At 38.2% G+C, this 26,155-nt stretch overlaps 4 protein-coding genes, 2 long non-coding RNA genes, 1 other non-coding gene and 1 pseudogene across 10 annotated transcripts; 6 read left to right on the plus strand and 2 right to left on the minus strand.

Moving 5' to 3' along the window:
* Positions 1-51: 51 nt before the first annotated feature.
* On the plus strand, positions 52-3,060 carry AT3G60960 (Tetratricopeptide repeat (TPR)-like superfamily protein). Of its 3 annotated transcripts, NM_115960.3 has the most exons (3): positions 52-1,326; positions 2,574-2,671; positions 2,842-3,060. In NM_115960.3, the coding sequence occupies exon 1, from the start codon at positions 105-107 to the stop codon at positions 1,314-1,316; it is 1,212 nt and encodes a 403-aa protein (NP_191655.2). In that variant the 5' UTR covers positions 52-104; the 3' UTR covers positions 1,317-1,326; positions 2,574-2,671; positions 2,842-3,060. The 3 variants fall into 3 exon arrangements, with proteins under 3 accessions (NP_191655.2, NP_001325930.1, NP_001325929.1); NM_001340065.1 differs by lacking the exon at positions 2,574-2,671 and having other exon boundaries at positions 66-1,326; positions 2,842-3,030; NM_001340066.1 differs by lacking the exon at positions 2,842-3,060 and having other exon boundaries at positions 66-1,326; positions 2,574-2,752.
* Positions 1,659-1,793, plus strand: MIR1888b. The gene has a single exon (NR_141541.1). It is a non-coding gene; the product is annotated as a microRNA ath-MIR1888b precursor (primary transcript).
* Positions 3,061-5,694: 2,634 nt separating the features above from the next.
* AT3G60961 (P-loop containing nucleoside triphosphate hydrolases superfamily protein) lies at positions 5,695-16,905 on the plus strand (the record flags this gene model as incomplete). Its single annotated transcript, NM_001125398.1, has 6 exons — positions 5,695-5,777; positions 16,012-16,081; positions 16,211-16,291; positions 16,371-16,478; positions 16,561-16,633; positions 16,722-16,905. 5 exons carry the CDS (start codon positions 5,695-5,697, stop codon positions 16,627-16,629), a joined length of 411 nt encoding a protein of 136 aa, NP_001118870.1. The 3' UTR covers positions 16,630-16,633; positions 16,722-16,905.
* On the minus strand, positions 5,867-15,769 carry AT3G60965 (annotated as a pseudogene; the record flags this gene model as incomplete). The annotated part of the gene is made up of 1 exon: positions 5,867-15,769.
* A 30-nt stretch (positions 16,906-16,935) lies between the features above and the next one.
* On the plus strand, positions 16,936-18,044 carry AT3G60966 (RING/U-box superfamily protein). Its single transcript, NM_001035830.3, has one exon. The coding sequence runs from the start codon at positions 17,094-17,096 to the stop codon at positions 17,511-17,513; it is 420 nt and encodes a 139-aa protein (NP_001030907.1). The 5' UTR covers positions 16,936-17,093; the 3' UTR covers positions 17,514-18,044.
* Positions 18,045-20,018: 1,974 nt separating this feature from the next.
* On the plus strand, positions 20,019-21,482 carry AT3G09525. The gene is made up of 2 exons (NR_141542.1): positions 20,019-20,377; positions 21,292-21,482. It is a non-coding gene; the product is annotated as an other RNA (long non-coding RNA).
* AT3G09545 lies at positions 20,681-21,377 on the minus strand. Its single transcript, NR_141543.1, has 2 exons — positions 21,236-21,377; positions 20,681-21,010 (listed from the first exon to the last, which is right to left on the minus strand). It is a non-coding gene; the product is annotated as an other RNA (long non-coding RNA).
* A 175-nt stretch (positions 21,483-21,657) lies between the features above and the next one.
* On the plus strand, positions 21,658-26,092 carry ABCC15 (multidrug resistance-associated protein 15). The gene is made up of 11 exons (NM_115961.3): positions 21,658-23,047; positions 23,140-23,226; positions 23,315-23,392; positions 23,504-23,950; positions 24,044-24,208; positions 24,291-24,585; positions 24,668-24,882; positions 24,963-25,268; positions 25,348-25,411; positions 25,507-25,746; positions 25,824-26,092. Exons 1-11 carry the CDS (start codon positions 21,911-21,913, stop codon positions 25,949-25,951), a joined length of 3,162 nt encoding a protein of 1,053 aa, NP_191656.2. The 5' UTR covers positions 21,658-21,910; the 3' UTR covers positions 25,952-26,092.
* The last annotated feature ends 63 nt before the right edge of the window (positions 26,093-26,155 follow it).

Below are 26,155 nucleotides of genomic sequence, written 5' to 3' on the forward strand. Positions count from 1 at the left end.
ATCTATGGGCCTTTGAAAAAAGCCATGTTAAATTACCTTTACCATCCATCATCATTATCGCGATATTTAATGCACCTGCAAAACTGAACCCTAAGTGATCAGTCATGTCCCTCCTCCGCCGCATTGTACGAAATTCGACCGTATCAAAGGCTGTTCCGGTTGCGAAGGCGTTCATGCCTTACCCACTAGGAAGAGATCCTTCCTCACTCCCAAAGCTTGATCCGGTATCCATCAGCTATATCGATAGCCGCCCAATTTCTCTGCGCTACAGAGTCAGGGCAATGATCGAGATGTCTAATCTCGACGAAGCCTCGAAGCTCTCGCGGCTAGCTGTCTTGAACGGATTTCTAGTCGACAGAGACACCGTCTTCATCTGCAATTCCGTAATCGGCGCCATGTGTAGCGCCAAACGGTACGACGATGCCATCTCTCTGTTCAATTACTTTTTCAACGAGTCTCAGACTCTTCCAAACACGCTCTCCTGCGATCTCATCATCAAAGCACACTGCGACCAAGGTCACGTCGACGATGCTCTTGAGCTCTACCGTCACATTTTGCTCGACGGACGTGTAGCTCCAGGGATCGAGACATACATGATACTCGCGAAAGCCTTGGTTGATGCTAAAAGATTCGATGAAGCTTGTGTTTTGGCGAGATCCATGAGCTGTTGTAGTTTCATGGTCTACGACATTCTAATTCGCGGGTTCTTGGATATAGGGAATTTCGTAAAGGCTAGCCAAATCTTCGAGGAATTGAAAGGACTGGATAGTAAACTTCCAGGGAGAGAATATCACAAGGCAAATGCAATCTTTAATGTTTCGTTTATGAACTATTGGTTCAAGCAAGGCAAAGATGAGGAAGCTATGGAGATTCTCGCAAATCTGGAAGATGCTCAAGTGCTGAACCCCATTGTCGGAAACAGGGTTTTGCAAGTTCTGGTGAAGCACGGTAAAAAAACAGAGGCCTGGGAATTGTTTGGAGAGATGATAGAAATTTGTGATTCCGAGACTGTTGACATAATGTCCGAGTATTTTAGTGAGAAGACTGTACCATTCGAGCGGCTTAGGAAAACGTGTTATAGGAAGATGATCGTGAGTCTCTGCGAGCATGGAAAAGTGTCAGACGCAGAGAAACTCTTCGCCGAGATGTTTACCGATGTTGACGGAGGGGACTTGTTGGTGGGGCCTGACCTTTTAATATTCAGAGCAATGATCAATGGTTATGTTTCAGTAGGGAGAGTGGATGATGCTATCAAGACCTTGAACAAGATGCGGATTTCAAATCTCAGAAAGCTTGCTATTCATCAAGCCCCATAAGTTGGATTTGGTATTTTTTTTTCCTTGTTTATCCTTAAAGTCTTCTTATTCTTTTTTTTTTTTTTTTTTTCTTCTTTGAATTTTTACTAATCGATTGGTATTAGTGAGTTTGTTGAGTGATGTCTTTTTGTTGCTAAAACCGAACTGAAGGAATTGGAGAAACTAACTAGAAGCTACAACTAGAGGTTTGGTTAACTAAGTACTTTTTAGTATCTTTTGCTTTTTGCTTAAATCATGGAGAATCAATAGGAAACTTGTCTACAAAAGGTGATGTCTTGTAGTAGGTAAGGTGTAGGCGTGTGGGTGTAACTGTCTGTTTGCTTTTCTCTATAAGAGCATAATTATTGGTGGTATCTTACCCAAATTCTTAGGCTAAGATTTGTGAAGAAAAGGCTCTTATATAAGAGCTTTTACTCTTATATTTAAGTTTTTTCTTCCCAAATCTTAGATTAAGATTTGGCTAAGATACCACTAATAATGGTGGTCTTATCAATGGATTCTTAAATATTTTTGAAAACCTCTTAAAATATTATATAAAATAAAATATAAAAAAATAAATAGAAAAGGATTCTTTTAGAAGAGTAAATTGACTTTTAAATAAGAGATTTTTTATTCGCTCTCTCCTCATCTTAAGAGTCTCCCTCCTCATCTTAAGAGTCTTCTTATATTTAATTATAATTTTGTGTATAGAAGTCTTAAGAAATTTGTTTAAAAACCCATCAATAATGATGGTCTAAGTGTGTGTAAGAAGAAAACGGAGCAATGAGTTCTTGTAACGGTGTTTGAATGAAAACAAGTTTAAAGAAGAATTCTAGCTACTCAATGTTTTCTTTTCTCAAATAAACATCAAATATCTGAGAAAACAACAGTTTTGATACAATATTTTTACATGTTTTAAAATTTAACTAGGTGTCAATGTTTTCACGATTTTTTGTTAGTATTTTCATTTATTCTTTACTTAATTACTTAAATTAAGTTTTGAGCAAAAAAAAAGACTTTCAAATTTCCACCATTGAAGATCGAAGCTCTCTTCATTTTTTTAGTAGAGTAAAAGTTCACGATGAATTTAGTGTTTGCATATATTCTTCAATTAATTAAATTTTGTCTCTGATTAACTAGTTAAAGAAAACCAAAAACTTTGACAAAAAACTGTGATATCTTGTAACACCACCACGTTATCTAGTGGTGCGGCGTAGTTTCCCACCGTAATCTAACTCTCCTCTGCACAACGTCCTCAATCTCCAATGTTATCATTAGGTGGCTATGTCTCAAAACTTAAGAATCAAAACTGCGATAATGGAGTAAGAGATGAAGAGGCAATTGCGGAGGCAGAGATTCGGCGAAGTTCAGAGGAGGTAGGCGACGAGGTTTTGAAAATTCTAAAGTATTGAACGGCAGCGTTTTTGGAAAGAAAGTAAAATAATAATATACTTCGCTATGCAAAATTGTTGGAGTCATGGTCATCGACAAATCTATTTTGAGAGTGACAATAAGAAGCTGATTGAGATTCTCAATGGACACACAGGTCATTTTGGCGCTTTCAATTGGATTAGAGATGCAGAGCACTGGAGAAGGAAATTCCAAGATTGTCGTTTTCACTGGGTGCCAAGGCAGCATAACAAACCGGCTGATTTACTCGCTAAACACAATATGTTTCGAAATACAAAGTTCATGTTTTTCTCTCATATTTCAAATGTAATATACACAGTGTTTTGGATTTTTTCAACTAATATCAATAAGAAGATGTTAAAAAAAACGACTATCCGTTTAAATTTAGTCAAACCCGTTAGGCCCACGAGTTTAAACGGGCCTAGCCCTTTAAATCCTATTAATTTTACTGTATAAATAAACGAGTCTCGGATCTAAATTTTAATAGTAAGCCCAGTCCGTTAAACATATAGTCCATTATAACATCACTACCTATCACATTAGAGTAAGATTGGTATATGAAGAAATAACATAACCCGTTTAACAACATGGTTGCAATTTTTAAAATTGATTTGAATTATATATTTTTCAAATTAAAATATTATTAAAAAAATAATAAAAAAATAACTATTAATTTCGCTGAATGGAGTAAGATGATATGACAGGTTTGGATCGATAATAATATAAGACGGTATCCCACAGGTAAAATTCATTAGATATATTTAATTTCACTGAATGAGATTAAATGTTAGGACGGGTTTGTGTCTATAGTAATACGAAACGGTTTACCACGGGAGAAATCCTAAATATAACAATAAAAATACAATTATCTTAAACACTAAACAAAATAAACAATATTAACAAAACACATATAATTTAAATTTAAATTATTTCATCATAATATAGATTTTAACTTAATGAACTGTATGTTATTGTTGCTATATTTTTAAACAGTAAAAATGAAACATAGTATTTGCACACTAAATACTATATAGATATAAGAGTTGTACATTTAGAAAATACAAAAGATTAAATCATATATATTTTTAATCTATTAAACAAACTAAATTTTTATTTTCTCTAAAAAATATAGTCCCACGAATTAAAATCTAGTCAAATAAATAAATGGTGTCATTAAATAAATAAATATACCTTTGCATATAAAAAATGTTAACCGTGTTTTTAAGAAGAAAAAAATGGCGATACTCAGTCCAAATCTTAGTACAAGAGGAATACCTAGAATTTAAATAAAACAAATTGAAAAGAACGAGTTTTTTAATTAAAGCAGCAACTTATATGTAGAGTTGTACTTAAAATAATGAAGGCCTAAGTGAGTTTATTGATAATGTTTTGTATCGTTTGAAATACATTATTTAATTCACAAAAAAGAAATTTATAATATATTATGACAAATTAAAATACTGAAAATGAACTTAAAATATGTTATTGTTTATATGCATATTTCACTAAAGTCAAATTTAAGGTGGTTATGAACATGATTTATAAATTATATAAATAAATTAGGTGAAGAGAAGAAGTGACCACAATTGTAAATTCAAGTTTAATTTGTGAAGAGTTTGTATAGAAAAACTTCTATAATGTAATACTCGAAAAATTAATAATCACTATAACTAATAAAAGTTTTTGGTCTTTAGTCGAGGCAATATAATATTTAACATAATTCGATAATATAATAATTTGTTTGAAAATCAAATGTAACTATATGATCACATCATTATCATATACTAATAATTGCATAAACTTATCAATATATATATATATATATATATATATATATATAAATTTAGTAAAATATGATTTTAGTATTATTTGTTTTGTCTTAAATATGCATTAATCTTATACTACATCTAAAACTTTTGTGATCTCAAAGCATTCAAGCTGGAGATACTATCATAATGATCTATGTTTTGCTTCGTAGTGAAAATCTTCTCTTTCTTTAAAAGTATTAGAGCATGTAAGATCATGTATATAATGTCTTGCACTTCTGATATCGCATTCCCTTTAGTGTAGAAATCTTCTTTAGCCTTTTCTTACATTTTTTTGTTGCAATAATGTCAACTACCTCATTCTCATTTAACGACTTTCCTCCCTCAGTTAATTGCTTCTATTCCTAAACGATATTCAGAAAGAAAAATAATTTCAACCGATGAACCTTCCAAAATCTGTACCGAGAAGATAAAATTAAATTCAACTAAAGCCGTAAAAATACTAAGATTGTAGGAAAGTGAATACGAAGAACTGAAAAAAGTTTTTAAAATAACTGAAATTGATTAGTAAATACACTACAAGACTGAAATCATGTATATTTTATTCCAAAATAGAATTTGTTTTTAATAAATACCCGGTCAGTTCAACTGTTTCACTAGATTGCGAGTTAATAGTTTTTATGAGATTTAATGGTTTTAAAATTGGCGGATATTAGCACTAAACCCATACCGGATAAGTGTCTAGATCATAGATTATAGCCAGAGGACTGTTCGGGTCGGTCGTAAAATGCCGCGTTTTATAAATCAGTTTTTGTTGTACTACGAGTATAAGTCACTGTAATATGGAAGAATTAAAAAATAAAAGCCAAGTACATTACAAATTATATCTAATCAAACTAACCATAGTTTTATACAAAATATGACATAGATATTAAATTATCTTAATAAATATCTAGCGTTTTAAACAAAATACTTTTCATATTTATGTTTTATAATCACATTCAAACCTTGCTTCAAAATATATATTATTAAAATTCTAACATTAAAAATATATAATTAACTATAACTATAATGAAATGATATATAAACTAATACAATAAATTAAAATATTATTTTCAATTATAAAATATATAAAATTCAGTATAATATCCTATAAATTTAAGGTAATGATCTAGTAAGTTTTGAAAATCCGACAATCCCATACCGATTAGTCCGTATCGACTATGATTGCAGAGGGTAGAATAGTGCCGTCTGAGATCACAGTGAAACTTTTGTGTAAAGCTATGGAGGAAAGTTTTCAAGTTAGGTTATTGCTCTGAATATTCTGTTGTATATTGATGATAGAAGAGAAGATACATATATATGCGATACAAACGTTTAACCTAAACCAAGTCATTCTTCTATTCTTCTTTGGACTTCATATAAGCCCATTCATCGAAGCCCATCTCTAATACTCCCCCTCAAGATGGACAGTGGAGATCTCGAACACCCATCTTGCCAAGTAAATACTGCAACTGATTTCGCCCAAGACCCTTGGTAAGAAAATCGGCTAATTGCTCTGTCGTACGAACGTGTCGAGTAGACACAATTCCGTCTTTTATCCCATCTCGAACGAAATGACAATCTCTCTCAATGTGTTTCGTACGCTCGTGAAACACCGGATTAGCTGCGATGTGTACTGCAGCTTTATTATCACAATGAAGAATTATGGATTCTGGATGAGGAACTTGAAAAAATGAGAAGCAGCTCCTTGAGCCATATGAGTTCTTGATAAGTATAAGCCATAGCTCTATATTCAGCTTCAGCTGAAGAGAGTGATACCCGTTCTTGCTTCTTTGTTTTCCAACATATAGGGGGTTTGCCGAGTAAGACAACATAGCCGGACAGCGAACGACGCGTTTTTGGACATGTTTGAAAATCTGAATCACAATAGGCATCTAGATGAAGATCATCAGCGTTGCTTAGTAATAAGCCTTGTCCGCAAGTCCCTTTAAGATATCGTACTAGGCGAACTGCTGCATCCCAATGACGTTTACGTGGTTGTCCGAGAAATTGCGCTAGAAGATGAACCGGATAGCAAAGGTCTGGTCGGGTGATAGAAAGATAAACCAACCGGCCAACTAACCTGCGGTATTTGGTTGGTTCAGGATAGAATTCACCGTCTTCTTTGGCTAGAGTATGATTCTGTTCAATAGGAATGTCAACGGGTTTAGCTCCAAGAAGTCCGCATTCAGAGATGATATCCAAAGTATATTTGCGTTGCGAGATATAAATCCCTTGCTTTCCTCTGGAGACTTCGATCCCAAGAAAGAATTTTAGAGGACCTAAATCTTTCATGTGAAAGCATTCGCTCATATATGCCTTAAACTCTGCAGTTAGCTTGGAATCATTACCACCCACAATGAAATCATCCACGTAAACCAAAACATACAAACACGAGCCCCCCTTGAAATATGTGAATAACGAGTAATCCGTGTAATTATTCGTAAATCCAAACTCTGTGAGTGCATTGGAGAGTTTTTTTTTTTTGATATAATTGTAAATATCATTAGAAATGAAATGTTTAGGATCTATATAGATAAAACCTATGGCTTTTGAGACCTTGCCAAAAAAGAATAAAAACAAGGCAACAAACAGATTGAAATCAAAGAGTGAAGTCATCGGATCCAAAGAAGCATCAAGTTACTGAAATGCTTCCTATGTCGTTTAGCAGAGATAGAGTTGCGAACTTCCTTGTCGATCAACTTGAAAGCGGACTGATGAGGTAGGAGAAGGTTGTTGTGGAGAGAGTTGTTTCGCTGCTTCCAAATGTGAAACACTGTGGCCTGGGCAACCAGCTTCCTTAATAGAGACGGCGCCGCGGTTGAATGAAGTCTTGTCCAAGAAAGAAGCTCATCCCAGGAAAGAAAGCCTTGACGCTGTGGGTTTAGCCTCAATAGAACCAGTCTCCAAATCGCAGCAGAGTAGTGGCAGTTAATGAGCAGATGGTCCCTCGTCTCGGTGGAAGCTGAGCAGAGGCAGCATGTCGTTGATATGTTCATACCCCAAGAAGCTAGCCTTTGTCTCGTCGGCAACCTGTTAAGTTGAGCAACCCACATGTTGAAGGCGTGTTTTGGTATTGCTCCTTTAAACCAAATAGAAGAGGCCCAAATCATCTCTTCCCCTCTAGGTCTGAGTACTTCCCAAGTCTTAGCAGCAGAGAAACAATTGCTAAAAACATTTCCAACAACCCAGAAAAAGTGATCCTCATCAGCAGAAAAATAAGGAACCTGCGCTGTTGTAAGAAATGCATGAAATAAGACTGCACGGTCCGAGCGCGGAGACGGAATAGACCATCCCAAGTCAGAAACTGCATCAATCACTTTGGAATGAATTGGTAATCTTACGTCTCTAGGCCCCTCAGGACCCAAGAACTTTATCAAAGGGCCGAGGTGCGACCATGAGTCAAACCAGAAGCTACACCTACGCCCGTTACCAACTTTGCATCTTAGAAATTTTTCTGCCAAAGGTCTTAAGTGCAGCAACGAATTCCAAGTCCATGAGTTAGACCTTGCTTCACTAAGGCTCCAGAAACTTGCATTACCAATGTTGTGATATCTGTGCCACTCAGCCCATAGAGAACCACTATTAGAGAATAAGAGCCAAATGAATCGGAGACATAGAGTAGTATTCCATTCTCTGAACCTTCTGAGGCCAAGCCCTCCTTCAGTTTTTGGTAGGCAAACACTTGACCAAGACACCTTTGCTCCCTTTCCACTGTCAATGTTTCCAGACCACAAGAAACGAGAACACAAGGATTCGATTTTCTTTATGCAACCAAGGGGAATCATGAAAGATGTCATCCAAAAATTGACTGCACCATATATAACAGAAGCGATAAGCTGAGTTCTCCCTGCAAAAGATAATGCTTTTACTGCCCATCCCCTGAATCTAGAAGCTATCTTTTCAATAAGGGGGTCATACTCGGCAATTCGCAGCTTCCTGTGCATTAACGGTAAACCAAGGTACCTGATAGGCAGATTTCCCACATCAAACCCGTATCTTGTAATGGCCGTTACCTCCCCTTGATTTAGACCGGAATAGTAGAGATTTGTTTTCTCCTTGTTCATATGTAACCCCGACCAGCTAGCAAAGTCCTCTAGAACCTCGTTGATACCATGAAGAGAGAATTCACTTCCATTAAAGAAGATCATAACATCATCCGCGAACATGAGATGAGAGATTTTAAGCTCAGAGGTTTTGGGATGATAGTTGATATATCCATTGGCAAACCGAGAGGTGAGGAGTCTTGAAAACACCTCCATAGCAAGCACAAAGAGATAAGGAGAGATCGGGTCTCCCTGTCTAAGCCCTTTTGAACTCTTGAAAAAGCCACTTGAGGAACCGTTAACACACACAGAAAAAGTGGGAGTAGTGATACATTCTTTGATCCAACCAATAAACTTAGCAGGAATGTCCAAGGCACGCAGCGCAGACAAAATAAAATCCCAATTTACCGAGTCAAAAGCCTTCCGAAGATCAACTTTAAGCATTGCTCTTGACTCAATGTTGCTTCTATTGTAACCTTGAACAAGTTCAGTAGCTAACAAGACATTCTCAGCAAGTAATCTTCCCGGCATGAAAGCTGATTGAGAGGGAGAGATAACATGTGAGAGAATAGTTTGAAGCTTTGAAGCGATCAACTTGGCAATAACCTTGTAGACAGTGTTAAGGCAAGAAATTGGCCTGAAATCTGTAGATCTTGAAGCATTGGTTATTTTTGGGATAAGAACGAGACTCGTAGCATTCCACTGTTTCAAGATCTAACCTGACTTGAAAAATTCTGAGACAGCAGCAGTGACCTCAGGACCAATGATAGGCCAACACCCCGTGAAGAATTCAGCAGAGTATCCATCAGGGCCGCTTGTCTTATTTCTCGGAAGAGAAAAGAAAGCATCACGAATCTCATCGTTAGTGAACTGCTTATCCAAGAATTCTTTTTGCACTTGAGAGCATCTAAAAGGAAGAAGAAGCTCCATGTCACTCTGCACAATCGAAGGAGGCGCCTCATTACCACTCAACAAATCAGAAAAATATTTGACACAATGGTCCTTAATTCCTTGTTGACTATCAAACATAGTACCATCGTCTCCAATCATGTGATGGATTTGGTTTAGAGACTTTTTTAAGGCCACCATACGGTGAAAGAAAAGAGTGTTTCTATCACCGTCACCTAACCAAGAGATTCTTGACCTTTGGCAGAAAAAAGATTCCTCAGCAGTAGATAACTCCTGCCATTTTTTCTGTGCCTCAAGCTCTCTATTAGTGTTTAGAGAGCTGGGATAAGCTAGAGTTCTAGTTTGGCAACGCAACAAGGTATCATGCGCCTCTCTGACTCTCTTCTCCAACTCAGAGTAGTTCTCTTTACAAAATTTTCTGATCACTTTCTTCATCTCTTTTAGCTTGTGTGAGAGCCTGAACATATCAGATCCAGTAATATTGCAAGAAAACCAGTGACAAGCAATCAAAGGCAGAAAATCATGGTTCAATAAAAGGTAGTTGTAAAACTTGAACGCAGTCCTTACTCTCAGCCTGTCTTGTTTAAGCACAACCCCACAACAAGCATGATCAGAGAAATCCGGTGCGCCAAAAGTAGCAAGAGACTCAGGGAAAACATTCAGCCAATGGTGATTTACCAAAATTCTATCAAGCTTTTTGGCCACCGGTCTGATCTTCGATTTATTCCACCAAGTATAAGTAGTACCCCTATAGACAAGATCAAAGATATCCGCAGCCTCTAAACAGCCTCTAAAATCACGCATGCGTCTATCAACGTTCAAGTCATGCGGGTTTGAATGTTCGGAAGGGACCAAGGTTTGGTTGAAATCGCCAAGAACAATCCATGCTTTTCCAAACAATGATTGAGAAGTGGATAAGTCCACCAATTCTGTCCAGAGCTCATATCTAGTCGATTCATCATTTGAAGCATAGACAATGGAAACAATAATCCACTCCTGCGAATCCGGAAGAAGAACCTCACAAGTAACCATCTGCAACGATTTAAAAAGCACCACAACTTTCACACTTTGATGCCACAAGATCCATATTTTTCCAAGGTCTGAAAAGCCATAATTATCATCCAAAAACCAGCCAGGTAGGAGTTCATCTATAAACTTCTTACTCTTCGACTGCTGTACATGCGTCTCAATTAAACCGCCAAAAAAGGGTTCTGCACCTCTAGCCCAATTTTTAAATCCGCTTCTATGACTTGCTATATTAAAGCCACGGACATTCCAACAAAAAAGGTTTGTACACATAAAATTATGTGGATTTGAGGCCCTTGCCTCTCAAACCTGTTCGCCGCCTGCGAGGCAGCACATCTGTGAAATCCAAAAACTCGTCTCCCAATGAGACTTCTTCATCAGGCTCTGAGGATAGAGTATCCGAGGAGTCTTGTTCAACCTCAGAACAAGTCTCTCTTGGGACCTTATTTCCAGCTACAAGAGGCGAAATGCTTTTAGTAGCAACAGACAACCCACTCGAGTCACCGACAAGCATGTCCGACTTTTTTTCTTGTAGAGTTTCGTTTACAGGATTGAAGTTATTAGCAATTGCATTGCCAGCTGGGGACGCATCCAAACCTGGACTTCCAAGTTTAGAAACTGCAGGAGCAGCAGAAGCAGCATCTTTATTCTTCTTTTGGTATTTGCGCTTAGTTGTAGAGGTCTTGACTCTAGGACACTGATTTGTGTTATGAGCTGTCGACTTGCAATTCTCGCAAGAGATTGGAGCTTTCGGGCAGCGTCGGGCACGATGGCCTATTTCTTTACACTGCTCACAAACCGGAGGCATAAAAGGGCTTGAGACAAGGACTCTCTTTACTTCTCCGGAATCAAATTGAACGTTGACAGCTTCAGGTAGCGGTTTCCTTGGGTCAATAATTGTGAAAACCTTTGCCACCTCTAAATTAGTCTTGTTAGCAGTGGATGGGTGAAGGAATTGCGGATCCCCCACCAGCCCAGCAATTCGTCCAAGACCATCTTCATGAAAGAATTGTAACGGAACATGCCGAAGCTCCAGCCAAATTGGTGCCGATGAGAGCTCAGGCTTTTCGGGGACAACACCTGGTTCCCATTTTGCTACAAACATAGTCTGACCTTCAATTTGCCAAAGTCTTTGATTGATGACACGGTTCCGCGTGGAGTTATTCGGGATACGAAAAAGGAAAGAATTCCCTTTCATCTTTGAAACTGACACATCTCTGTATTGGCGACTCCAAATCCCATTCACAATATTGTGGATGATGCCCTGGGAAGGGGGATCCGAGTAAAACTGGCCAAGAACAAAGCAATCCCAAGATCTGCGATTCTTCTCAATGACAGAATTGGGTATTTTAACACACGCTTCTCCAGAGGGTAGAAGAAAGGGTTCACCTTGCTTCTGCAGCTTCTTAGATGTGACATTCCCAAGATTGACCCATAATGGTTCTGAAGTCGGAGAATTCTGAGCTATGGTTTCTGGACTAGCCACTTTCATGGCCGGCGCAGTAGGAGTAGTGACTGGGACACTTGGCCCTTTCACACTTGTTAAAGTTGGTTCTGCAGAAGCGGGTGAGGCTATCACAGGAGCAACAAAGGAGATCTGAGAAATCGACGACGCTGGGTCTGTCAGATCTGCAGAAATTATGGCCAAGTCCGTCACAGGGACAGTCGATTGGGCATTAGAGGGAGAAACGTGAGCTGGAACGACAACAACGGCGGCCGGATCAGAGGACACCGGAGAGTTTTGAAAACCAGCATCTCTGAGCTTGTTTAAGTCCGTAAAGCGACTTTTTAAGTTTGCAAACTTTTGAAGAATCCACATTTTCAACACCCGGTGGAACCGTCATATAAATTTCTTCCTCTAGATCTCCATGTAAAAAGGCGTTATGAACGTCCATTTGAAATAATTCCCAATTACGAGCGGAAGCAACTTTCAACAGAGTACGAATCGTTGTCATCTTCACAACTGGTGCAAACGTTTCAGTGTAATCTGTCCCTTCCTCTTGTCTATTCCCAAAGAGCTACAAGACGAGCTTTGAACCTTTCGATAGATCCATCAGAGTTATACTTAATGCGAAAAACCCATTTGCAGCCTATCGCATGTTTTCCTTCTGGCAATGTTGTTATATCCCAAGTTTCATTCTCTTCCCAACTTCTCCTTTAACCGCATGAGTCCATCTTCGATCACTCATTGCTTGTTTAAATGAAACGGGCTCTGAACCAGCGCTAATAGCGGCCAAAAACATCTGTTGAGGAGGAGAGAACCGATCAAGTGAGACATAATCAGTTAAGGGATAGATACACTTACTTGAGGATATTTGAATGGAAAGAGATGAAGCATGAGGGGGATTATCAAGTTGCGTTCCCGAATAAGTGACGTATGGCTCTAGTAGTACGGACCTCATCTTCTTTCATTTGCCAACCCTAAGTTCTTCTATTTCAGTCTCAGTACGAGTCTCAGTTTCTGTTTGAACGACCTTCTTTTCCTTTGAAGATGATGCTGTTGGTTTAACAGGATCGATCGATCGAGTCACCGGATCGTTCGATCGATCAGTGTTTAATGTTTCTGTTTCGACTAACTGTGTAACTGGATCGATCGATCGCGTCGTGTCTAGGATTTCTACGTCATCGGGCAGAAGTGTTGGATCGATCGATCTGGACTCTGGATCGATCGATCGGGTCGTGTCTGTGACTTCTGCAGAGCTTGGATCGATCTGTCGTGTATCAGGATCGATCGGTCCTGTGTCTGAATCGACTAGTCTTGTATCTAGATCGAATGGTTGATCTTCAAGAGGTGACAAAGACTCCCCATGTCGACTAGTAGTCACTGGATTTGTAATCATGTGATCATCTTCACTCGCAAGAGTACTTGAAGGGTAAGGGAAAGAATCTTCGTGAAAGATAACATCACGGGACACAAACGTCTTCTCAGTTTGCAAGTCCATTACTAGCCATCCTTTATTTCCAAATGGATATCCGAGGAAAACACATCGAGCACTGCGATGTTCAAACTTATCATTCGAACGTCGTACTAACTTTGCATAGCATAGACATCCAAACGTCTTTATGTCATCGTATGAAGGAGACTTTTGAACAAAACTTCATATGGTGTCTTCCCTTTGAGTAGAATCGATGGCGTTCTATTAATCAAATGAGTGGCCGCTTGAATGCTTTCACCCCAAAAACGAGTTGGTAGTTGAGCTTGAAATAAAAGCGCTCGAGCAACGTTTAGTATGTGTCGATGCTTTCTTTCAACTCTACCGTTTTGTTGAGGTGTATCTACACATGAGGTTTGGTGCGTGATACCATTTTCTGCAAAATAGGAGCGCATACACATGAATTCCGTACCATTATCTGTTCTTATAGTCTTGACCTTCTTGTCAAAATTTCGAAGGGCCCAAGCCACAAAGTTTTTAAGTACTGTGGAGACCGACGATTTCTCGAGAAGTAAGTGTGTCCAAACAGCTCGGGAGAAATCATCTACAATAGTGAGAAAATAAACCTCTCCACAAGTAGCTTTTGTTCTGTAAGGACCCCAAACATCACAATGAATTAAAGAAAATAAATCATCGGCTTTATTTGAATTATCAGAAAACGAAACACGAGTTTGTTTTGCTCTAAAGCAAACATCACAACATTCCTCCAAAGCACTAGTACTACTACTAAAAGCACCAATTTCTGAAAGAAAAGTCAAAACTCTCGGTGAAGGGTGACCCATTCTTTTATGCCACAAAGCCCGAGCATCCACTGTCCCGACACGATTCACTTGAGGAATAACCGCATCCGCAAGATGATAAACCCCATCACGTTCAGTACCCACTCCAATCAAAGTCCTCGAAGCTTGGTCCTGTATCACACAAAACTTTTTAGTAAAAATGACAGTGCTTGCAATGTCACGCAAGAGTTGTGATACAGATATAAGTGTAATTGACAATTCTGAAGCATAAAACACGTGATGAAGTATGAGCTTTCCACCAAGGATAAGTGTGCCATATCTTGTTGCCCAAGTGATCTTGTCATTTGGCAATTTGATAGGACATAGATCTATTTTCTGAATTTCTGTCAAGAGATTCATGTCACCGGTCATGTGATGGGATGCTCCTGAATCAATAATCAAATTATAACGACTGCGAGTTCCATACAAAATCAGCTTTTCGCTCTTACCAGAGAATCCCTCTTTACTTGCTCCGTTAGACTTTTTATTTTTCTCAATGAACTCAGCTAGAGAGCTCAATTGACTGTCCGTGAGTTGTGGAGTGCTAGTTGTCGTTGAAGCTGTAGTTACTGCACCCGAAACATGTGAAGCGGACACTGGACCACCACGACCGCGTCCTCTTCCCCTTGAAGAACCACGACCTCGACCAGAATTACCTCTCCCCGCAGTTGAAGATGATGGTTCATTCCACCATTCAGGATAACCAACGATTTTGTAACATTGGCTCTTTTCGTGACCTGTTTTCCCGCAGTGAGAGCAAGTCGATGATTGTGATTTGAAAGCACCTGCAGCTGATGCTGAAAACCCAACAGCTCCTCCCTTTTCTTGTGGTTCACGAGTAGCTTGAATGTGTCTTTCTTCTTGAATTATTTGCGAATAAACACTCTCTAGGTTCAGATCATGGAGACGAGAAAGAAGATTTGATCGTGTTGTGCCAAATCTTTGATTATCAAGCCCCATCAAAAATTGATGAATATGAAGCCCATCTTGTTTCTTCTTATATTTCTTCATGGAACAACAACTAGAGTTCCCACAACAGCAAGTGAATCCTTTGTCGATGTCTGCAATGTCATCCCAAAGAATCTTCAATCGTCCATAGTATTCTTCTACGGTTTGTCCGTCTTGTTTACACCCGTTAAGATCAGCATGGAGTTGATGTTCTCTCGTGCCGTCGCTAACAGAGAAACGATTTTTGAGACTAGCCCACATCTCAGAAACGTCCTCCACAAGTGAAATCGAAGATCTTAGTTTTGGTTCCACGCTGCTATAGATCCATCCTATAATCATCGAGTTCACCATGTCCCATCGTTCTGCATCATCTCCTTCACCATCTGGTCGCTTAAGGCTTCCGTTGAGAAACCCTACCTTACGCTTGGTTCGCAAGGAATTCATCATCAGTTTGGACCATCTTTCATAATTTGTACCATTCAACAGGATTGGCGTCAAGACTTGTCCTGTATTGTCAATAGAATTGAGGTGATATGGAGACATCAAAGCTCCTTCACCACTTGGATTTCCAACGACACTTTTGCCGGAGTTCTTGACGTCGTCACTTCCAGTCATTCTTGATTCACGATCTGAAATTTGTGTGAGATTTCAATATTCAAAGCAATCTTCACAGGCCAAAAGTTGGCTCTGATACCATTTCAAGTTAGGTTATTGCTCTGAATATCTGTTGTATATTGATGATAGAAGAGAAGATACATATATATGCGATACAAACGTTTAACCTAAACCAAGTCATTCTTCTATTCTTCTTTGGACTTCATATAAGCCCATTCATCGAAGCCCATCTCTAATAAAAGTGGCAATGATAAGTTCCTTATTGATGGCTTCCCTCGCAATGAAGAAAATCGGATCGTATTCGAAAATGTTGTAAGGGTCATGTTCCTTCTCTTGAACTCATTGTCAATTGTCTTCTCGTTGATTCCTATTATAGTCTATAATCAAGTCCTACTTGTCTCGTTAACCTTCCTTGGTTTAATACTGTCTGGATCTTGACAGGCTAGAATCGAGCCTGCTTTTGTTCTATTCTTTGATTGTCCAGAAGAAGAACTAGAAAGACGCATTATGAGCAGGAACCAGGTTGGTATTTTTACTTGGAAATTGTTGTCTAGTTAGGGTCCGGTACCTCTTTTACTAGTGTCGTTTCTTGGTTATGAAGGGAAGAGAAGACGATAATATAGAGACCATAAAGAAGCGATTTAAAGTGTTTGTTGAATCTACCCTCCCTATTATTAGCTACTACCAGTCTAAAGGGAAACTTCGAAAGGTTAGGATTTGGTTCTCCACTTCTCTTCCATGATCATTACTATCATACACTGTTCCTGATTCTTGTTTCTGATTTTTTCCAGATCAATGCTGCAAAATCCAGCGAAGAGGTTTTCGAGGCTGTCAGAGTTCTATTTGCATCTGAAACTTGACAAGGTGATGCTCGTGATCATCCAAACATACAGTTTTCTCTCTAGTCCTTGTAGATATGTAATGCATTATTGTTTGGTCTTTGTCTTTGTAGCATCAAGGACTTGGATTCACCGAACAGAACAAAACAGAGACTCCAAAGTCAATGATGTGCCTTGTCGTATACGTAACTAAGTTTACAGATTCATGCTTATTTGTATATGTAAATATCTCTACATTTTACATGTTCTCATCATACGATATAGCCAAACTTTCGTCGTAATAACCATATTTTTAGCTAAAAACTTATTTAGCTTGACTTCTTTAATCAAGACTCCTAGTCCACGAAGTTACCTCATCAATTTATTCACAAAGACTTGTAGTTATATGATCACGCGTCTATGGTTTATTACACACACACGTGACACGCCACAAGAAGAGTCTCTCGTTCGTTCTTCAATCACTTGTTAATACTTTTTGTTGGAGGATGTTGACTCAATCTGTGTATAGAGTTTGCGAATATATCACCGTTTCTATTTTGATTACCTCCGTCGCCGTCTTTTCTGAAAGATTCGCCACTTTGATCGTCACAAGTCCATGGCGTCGCCACCGCACATTCACGTTCCGTCGGTGGAGAGCGGCGGAAAACGATGATTCGTCTCCACCTTTCTGCGCCGTGTGTCTACAAGAGGCGGAGGAAGGAGAGAAGATGAGGCGATTGACGATTTGCCGTCACTGTTTCCACGCGGATTGCATAGATACATGGCTCAGTGAAATGTCCAAGTGTCCGTTGTGTAGAGCTCAGATTCCTCCGTTACCGCCGGCAAGTCCTATGCTCTTACTGTTTTTTCCGGCGGGTGTGATTGATTTATTCAGCAAGAAAGAATCTCGACGCGTAGCTCTCTAACTTCGAATTCTCTCTGTTTCTTAATTCTCTGTTTATTTACCTTAAAGTTAATGGGCCTTCATGTGATATCTGACTGTTTCACTTATACAAAGGCAGGCCCAAGATCTTATACGTAACGTAATAATCAGTGTGTGTGATATGTTTATCTGTTATCCACATTAATTGCATAGACTACTAAATATATGCATTTAAGATTACAGTGTATTCAGATGTACTATATTCTTAAATTCATAGGATAAGTAATCTATGCAATGAACGTTGACAATTCACAGACTTTAGCATTTGAATTGAGGTGGGGTCTTTTTCTAATGTACTTTTTTGCATTTTTCCAAAGTTAAGAAAAAGGCAAGTTGATGACGCAGCTAAACATATATGAAGAAAAAGGACCGAAACAGCCAAGAAACTCACGTGGAAATCACTAACATATGTGTACATGACAAGACATAATTCATACAAAATTTAATAATATTTTTGTTTGTCAATTTAACACATATATATCAGATATTTATTTTAAGATGATGACTCAACTCTGTGAACCGCCTTGGTTTTTTAGTCATCCACTCATCCTTTCAGTTATTTAGTCTAGTTTTTTTTCTTCGGATATTCTTAAGAAATATGTATCTATTTAGATTCAAAATATGGTAAAATACATTGATTTTCTGTATAATAATTGATACTAATAAAGATTAAAGATGCTTTTATTAAGAAAATCTTTGTTGGTACTTACTTACTTAGATGAAATAAATAATCCCATACCCTTTTTATTAAGGTCAGCAACATCCCGACTCAATTATGGGCCAAAAGACATCGACTTATATAATCCCATACCCTTTTGTACTCTGTTTATCGTTATAAGAAGACAAAAACAAAAGCAAAAAAAAAGGGACATCGACTTAAATAATCACATACTACAATTTTTTTTTTTTTATATCGACCTTAATTTCCAACGTGCTTCTTCACTCTGATGTTGTGGCAGACCGTACACGTATATTCTTATACTTTAATCTAGTTATCTTGTGGAATGACGACCCTTAAAGCACAAAAAGAAAAGAAAAGAATATGATTCTTAGAAAGTCAAACTATTTTATTAAGGAATTAACTTTGATTTAATTACTAGACGTCGACGATGACTATTGGAGTATCATCACTTTGATCAAACGTAAAAAAAATACTACAGTTTTTTTTTGTCGGCATTGAAATTAGCAATTTAAGGCAAAATTATGGCAAGTAGAACTATAAGAACAAAAAATCAATGAAAAAAGAGAACTAATCACGTAATAAGTAGATAAGAAACAATACTATTACTATAGGTTTTTGTCTTTCGGGTCATCTAGCTAGTTTGGTGGTTCTGTACCACTTTTCCTTTCAACTTTCTCAAAGGAGTTCGAACCCTAACTGGGTTTTATGGTGACTTACTGACTTTGATGATGATTTGAGACCATACGGCCAGATCAACTTTGTCAGATACTATTTATTGGTTTATACAGTACTCGAAGATACGATGTAATATCGGAGTCGAGTAAATATGGTCCCAGCGACCTACAATTCAGTTGAAAAGGACAGGATACAATAGAATCAAATCGGGATTGGAATCTCTCCCACGTCCCACTCACTCTTTTCCAAAAGAGTCGAGCCTAACTTTCATATAAGGAAGTCGTTTTCTACGAACCTCACACGTTCATCCTTAATTACGCTAAACAACAGAACTCTCAGTACTACCAAGTCTAATCAAAGTTCTACGAAGAAACATATGTATTTAGTTCAACGATTTTATTATTTTTGATTATTTCGTATATACTCTTCGTCAATACGATAATTTACACGTGAGCTTATTATATTTGTAATTACTGTGTGTGTGTTTTTACTTCCGTGAGTTACTATAAACAAATAAATCCAAGTCAGCGATTAGTCGATTACGTACGGTAGTCACATTTCCATAAAAATCAAGTTAGTCTAGACATAAACTATTTAACTATTAATGAAAAGCCGGATCATCTAAGGTTTTAATCACGAAGTGAAAGAACATACGACTTGCATTGCATTCCCTTGCATAAGGCAGGGAAATCAAGAGCTTTCGGCGTTCCAATATTAATGTTTTTGAAGGACCACATGATTAACAGTAATTACATTGACATTTGTCCACGTTTAATAAGAGTGACCAGTGACCGCATCATTATTATTCAGGTCCTAACTTCTGCAAGTCTCTTTTATTGCTTCATTTTTCAATAATTTTGGACCTGAGCTCATCATCATGTGATTTTCTCCATTTTAAAACTAGATCCCAAATATATTTGTCTCAAATCAATTTCACAGGTTTAAATTAATAATATTCTTATGCTCGTTCGTTCGTTATGATAGTAGTACGTAATTATTAAAAATAAGTAGTGTTAGTGTGAATATCGTCACTCACTCAATATATATCATGCATGTTGTTGTCTTGTTGATAATTATTTTTTTACTTTCAGATTATACAAAATTAATTTGAAAAGTTTGAATACTTTAAAACAAGAAAGTAATTCTGAAAAGACATTCGTTTTAGATATATACGTATTTCTAAATTATATTTTTGGTCGGCCTAACGTATATTTAAGAGAATTCAATTTGTTGTTCTCCAATGTCCCTAAACTTATCCATCATATTCAATAGAGGGTTTTTGTTTTGTTTTGTAGCTGGCATCACTTTTCTCTATAAACTCAAAACTTGTCTCACACTCTCTCCGGCTCCTGCAACTCCATCTGAAAACAGAACAGGAACTTGATCGTCTCCAATCATCTCTAGTGCTTCTCACTTACACTCTCGGTACGAAGACACGTGTCTTCTCAAACCAAGAAAGAAGCTATGTTCAAGCCCTTTGGTTTCGCAGGTAAAGTTGTTACTCTTTCACTCGGAAAAATGATATTTTTTTCGTTTTACCTGATTGTGTTTGCTTTGATATGAGCAGCAGAAACGGGTTTTCGTCTCCTAACAACGCAATGGTTGCAGCTAGGAAACTCACTTTGCTTGAAGGAACGTATAAGCATCGCTATGCAAGTGACTTTCCTCGCTTTCTTTCTTATTCATTTGGCACTTAAATGGTTTGGTGTAGTAAGAAACAGAGGATCTAATGATGTAGAAGAAGACTTGAAGAAGCAGAGCATAACTGTGAAGCAGAGCTTATCTTACAACATATCTCTTCTCTGCTCTGTTTCTGTCTTAGGGACTCATTGCTTTATCTTGCTTTTGCTGTTTCGAGACAGCGTGGTGTCACGGTGTGATTCCTCTGTTTCTGTCTTCGCTGAGGTTTCGCAGTCTTTCTCGTGGCTGATTGTTTCTGTTGTTGTGATGAAGATCAGAGAGAAGAGGCTTGTTAAGTTTCCTTGGATGTTAAGGTCATGGTGGCTCTGTCGTTTCATCTTATCCTTTGCCTTTGATGCTCATTTCATTACCGCGAAACACGAGCCTCTCGGGTTTCAAGATTATGCCGACTTGACTGGTCTTCTTGCATCCTTGTTCTTGTTGGCTGTTTCAATCAGAGGCAAAACCGGTTTTGGTCTTCTTAAAATCCAGCGGAATCACAGAGCCACTACTACTTGGTGACCAAACAGAGCAGAACAAGATAGATTCTTATTCTTCTTCTTCTTCTCCATATGGGAACGCTACTCTCTTCCAACGCATCACTTTCTCATGGATCAACCCTTTGTTCTCCCTCGGATACAAGAGACCTCTTGAAAAAGATGATGTACCAGATATCGATGTGAAAGACTCTGCTCAATTTTGCTCTCATGCCTTTGACCAGAAACTGAAAACCACCAAGAAAAAGAAGAACCTGGAAATGTTTCTTCTATAACTCGGTTCTTCGCTATGTCTGGAGGAAAGCCGCGATCAACGCGGTATTCGCAGTTGTAAACGCTAGCACAGCTTACATCGGACCATATCTCATCAATGACTTTGTAGAGTTTCTAAGTGAGAAACAATCCCAGAGCTTAAACTAACAAGTTAAGAATGCTCTGTATATTATTGTGTGTTCTCAAGGTATCGATACAACCCTATATATATATTCTATACAAGTCGGTCTAAGATCATTCATCTATAGAAAGATAGATACGAGAGAATATCTTCTACTTATTCTCCAAGTAAGTCTAATGGATATCTTCTACTTATTCTCCAAGTAAGTCTAATTGCAAGAGTAGTCCTTCATATCTTCGTAATATCGTAATATAAACCATGGTTACCTTCTTGCACTCGGGTTTCTAACTGCGAAAATCGTTGAGACAGTTACTCAAAGACAATGGATCTTTGGAGCTCGTCAGCTAGGACTACGTCTTCGAGCAGCTTTGATATCGCATATATACCAGAAAGGTTTACTTTTATTAAGTCAATCTCGGCAAAGCCACACGAGCGGAGAGATCATCAACTACATGAGCGTAGATGTTCAGAGAATCACTGACTTCATTTGGTATGTAAACAGCATATGGATGTTACCTATACAGATTTTCTCAGCGATTTATATCTTGCAAAAACATCTGGGACTTGGAGCTTTAGCTGCATTGGTCACAACTTTAATGGTGATGGCTTGCAACTACCCATTGACAAGGCTTCAGAGAAACTACCAATCAGATATCATGAATGCCAAAGATGATAGAATGAAAGCAACTTCAGAGATTCTTAAAAACATGAAGATTCTGAAGCTTCAAGCATGGGATAACCAGTTTCTCAACAAGGTTAAAACATTAAGAAAGAAAGAGTATGATTGTTTATGGAAGTCTTTGAGGTTACAAGATTTCACAACTTTCATACTTTGGGGAGCTCCTTCATTGATCTCTGTGGTGACTTTTGTTACTTGTATGTTAATGGGAGTGAAGCTAACAGCTGGAGCAGTCTTATCTGCTCTTGCAACGTTTCAAATGTTACAAAGTCCGATTTTCGGTTTACCTGATCTCCTCTCAGCGCTTGTTCAGAGCAAGGTTTCTGCAGATAGAATAGCTTCTTACTTGCAACAAAGCGAGACTCAGAAAGATGCAGTTGAGTATTGCTCAAATGATCATACAGAATTTAGTGTTGAAATAGAAAATGGAGCATTTAGTTGGGAACCTGAGTCAAGCAGACCAACTCTTGATGACATCGAACTGAAAGTAAAAAGCGGAATGAAAGTGGCGATCTGCGGAGCTGTAGGATCAGGAAAATCAAGCTTACCCTCTTCAATCTTAGGGGAGATTCAGAAGCTGAAGGGAACAGTCAGAGTCAGTGGTAAACAAGCTTATGTTCCACAATCACCATGGATACTAAGCGGGACTATAAGAGATAACATTTTGTTTGGAAGCATTTATGAAAGCGAAAAGTATGAGAGAACTGTTAAAGCATGTGCTTTGATAAAGGACTTTGAGCTTTTCTCGAATGGAGACTTGACAGAGATTGGAGAGAGAGGGATAAACATGAGTGGAGGTCAGAAGCAAAGGATACAGATTGCTCGAGCGGTATATCAGAACGCTGATATATATCTACTTGATGATCCTTTTAGCGCCGTTGATGCTCATACAGGAAGAGAACTCTTTGAAGTATAATAATGTTCATGAAAATTTGTAATCTTTGATCCTTTCTCTCTTAAAACTCCACAATAGACAATGTTTTGTTTTTACTTGTTTTGCAGGATTGCTTAATGGGGATACTGAAAGACAAAACTGTACTTTACGTTACCCATCAAGTCGAGTTTCTTCCAGCAGCAGATCTAATCCTGGTAAGAGAAACAGCCGCTGATAATAAGCAAATGCAAAAGAAGCTGTTAGTTTTTCCATTAACATTAGTGTGTGTACTTTGTATACTAGGTGATGCAAAACGGAAGAGTGATGCAAGCAGGAAAGTTTGAAGAGCTTCTAAAGCAAAACATAGGTTTTGAAGTTCTTGTGGGAGCTCATAACGAAGCGCTAGACTCAATTCTATCAATTGAAAAGTCAAGCAGAAACTTCAAAGAGGAATGAAAAGATGACACCACATCAATTGCAGAGAGTCTCCAGACTCAGTGTGACTCAGAGCATAACATTTCAACAGAGAATAAAAAGAAAGAAGCAAAGCTAGTGCAAGATGAAGAAACAGAGAAAGGAGTAATTGGCAAAGAAGTTTACTTGACATATTTAACAACGGTAAAAGGCGGATTGCTTGTGCCATTCATAATATTGGCTCAGTCTTGCTTCCAAATGCTACAGATTGCTAGCAATTACTGGATGGCATGGACTGCTCCTCCAACTGCTGAATCCATACCAAAGTTAGGAATGGGTCGGATTTTACTTGTTTATGCACTTCTTGCTGCAGGAAGTTCACTTTGTGTTTTAGCACGGACTATTCTAGTCGCGATAGGTGGACTTTCAACAGCAGAGACGTTCTTCTCAAGGATGCTCTGCAGCATTTTCAGAGCTCCAATGTCATATTTCGATTCAACTCCAACAGGAAGAATCTTGAACAGGGTGAAGTACCAGAATCAATTTAACAAAAAACATGGTTTTGTTTTTTATAATCAAGACTGAAAATACCTTTGGTTTTTTCATGTTTTGTAATAGGCATCCACAGATCAAAGTGTCCTGGATTTGGAAATGGCAGTCAAACTAGGTTGGTGTGCTTTCTCGATCATTCAGATTGTTGGAACCATCTTCGTCATGTCGCAAGTTGCTTGGCAAGTGTGTGTCATCTTCATTCCAGTAGCAGTAGCCTGCGTGTTTTACCAGGCAAGAGAGAAAAAAAATCCAAATTCTTGACAATGATACAACAAATCTTGCTTACTTTTTTGTTTACTCGTGTTTTCTTTAGAGATATTACACACCAACAGAGAGAGAACTGTCACGCATGTCAGGAGTAGAAAGAGCTCCAATCCTCCACCATTTCGCTGAATCGCTTGCTGGTGCAACAACAATACGTGCTTTTGATCAACGAGATCGCTTCATTAGCTCAAACCTTGTTCTAATAGATAGCCACTCAAGGCCATGGTTCCATGTTGCATCAGCAATGGAGTGGCTTTCCTTCAGGTTGAATTTGCTGTCTCATTTTGTCTTTGCTTTTTCCTTGGTGTTACTTGTGACTCTCCCTGAAGGTGTCATCAATCCAAGTAAGTCTCATACATCATAAACCAGAAAATACATTGTCTAATGGGATCAGAAATCAAACTTCATTTTCACTTTTCCTTACAGGTATTGCTGGTCTTGGGGTCACATATGGCTTAAGTCTGAATGTTCTACAAGCCACAGTGATATGGAATATATGCAATGCAGAAAACAAGATGATTTCTGTAGAAAGAATTCTTCAGCACTCTAAGATCCCCAGTGAAGCACCTCTAGTAATTGATGATCAGAGACCTCTTGATAACTGGCCAAATGTAGGATCAATCGTCTTCAGAGACCTACAGGTAAATAACAAAGTAGATGTTAATACATTCAGAAACAAGTTGTAATCAAGATTCTCAATCCTGAGATTTCTTTGTTCCAGGTCCGTTATGCAGAACATTTCCCAGCTGTCTTGAAGAACATCACTTGTGCGTTTCCAGGAGGAAAAAAGATTGGAGTAGTAGGAAGAACAGGAAGCGGCAAATCAACTTTAATTCAGGCATTGTTTAGGATTGTAGAGCCAAGTCATGGAACCATAGTTATTGATAATGTGGATATAACCAAGATAGGTCTACATGACCTGAGATCAAGGCTTGGGATTATTCCTCAAGATAATGCACTATTTGATGGAACAATCAGATTGAATCTAGATCCTCTAGCTCAGTATACTGATCGCGAAATATGGGAGGTTAGAAACCTGCAAAATTTTCTCTGTAGTTCTTGTTTGATTTACTTTGACAAATACTCCAATACAATGTAATACTTAGGCTCTTGATAAATGTCAACTGGGAGATGTTATTCGTGCAAAGGATGAGAAGCTGGATGCTACAGGTCAGTTTGCTTTCTGAAATCATTATGATGAAAAAGTGTTTTGATTTAATGTACTTTGGACAATGAAAACTAAGATTCTTGAATCTATGTAACAGTGGTTGAAAATGGAGAAAATTGGAGCGTAGGACAAAGACAGTTAGTCTGTCTTGGGAGGGTGTTGTTGAAGAAAAGCAACATTCTGGTGCTTGATGAAGCCACTGCTTCAGTTGATTCTGCAACTGATGGTGTAATACAAAAGATCATCAATCAAGAGTTTAAAGATCGGACAGTGGTGACTATTGCACACAGAATCCACACAGTGATAGAGAGTGATCTTGTTCTGGTTCTGAGTGATGGTAAGACCAATATACATGTGTTTTCATATACATTCACACACATAATTATGAGGTCTAAGTCACTTTTCTACGAGCAGGACGAATCGCAGAGTTTGATTCACCTGCAAAACTGCTACAGAGAGAAGATTCTTTCTTCTCCAAACTCATAAAAGAGTATTCGCTGAGATCTAATCACTTTGCCGGCTCGAATGATCTTCTCAGCTAAATACCACTAAAAGATGGATGATCTTTTGCAGAGAAAACGAAATATCAATTCCACAGTTAAGCTTAAGTTGAAAGTCTAACTAGTTATTTAGTACTACATAAGTTGAACATAGAAATGGAGAGAGCACCATGGTTAGAAGCATGGTGCATCGAAGAAAATTCAGTTCAACATTTTAATCAGTACTTGTGTTTTAGGTTCTATACT

This window comes from Arabidopsis thaliana, chromosome 3 (assembly GCF_000001735.4).
Source record: "Arabidopsis thaliana chromosome 3, partial sequence".
In the NCBI taxonomy this organism is placed as follows: Eukaryota; Viridiplantae; Streptophyta; class Magnoliopsida; order Brassicales; family Brassicaceae; genus Arabidopsis; species Arabidopsis thaliana.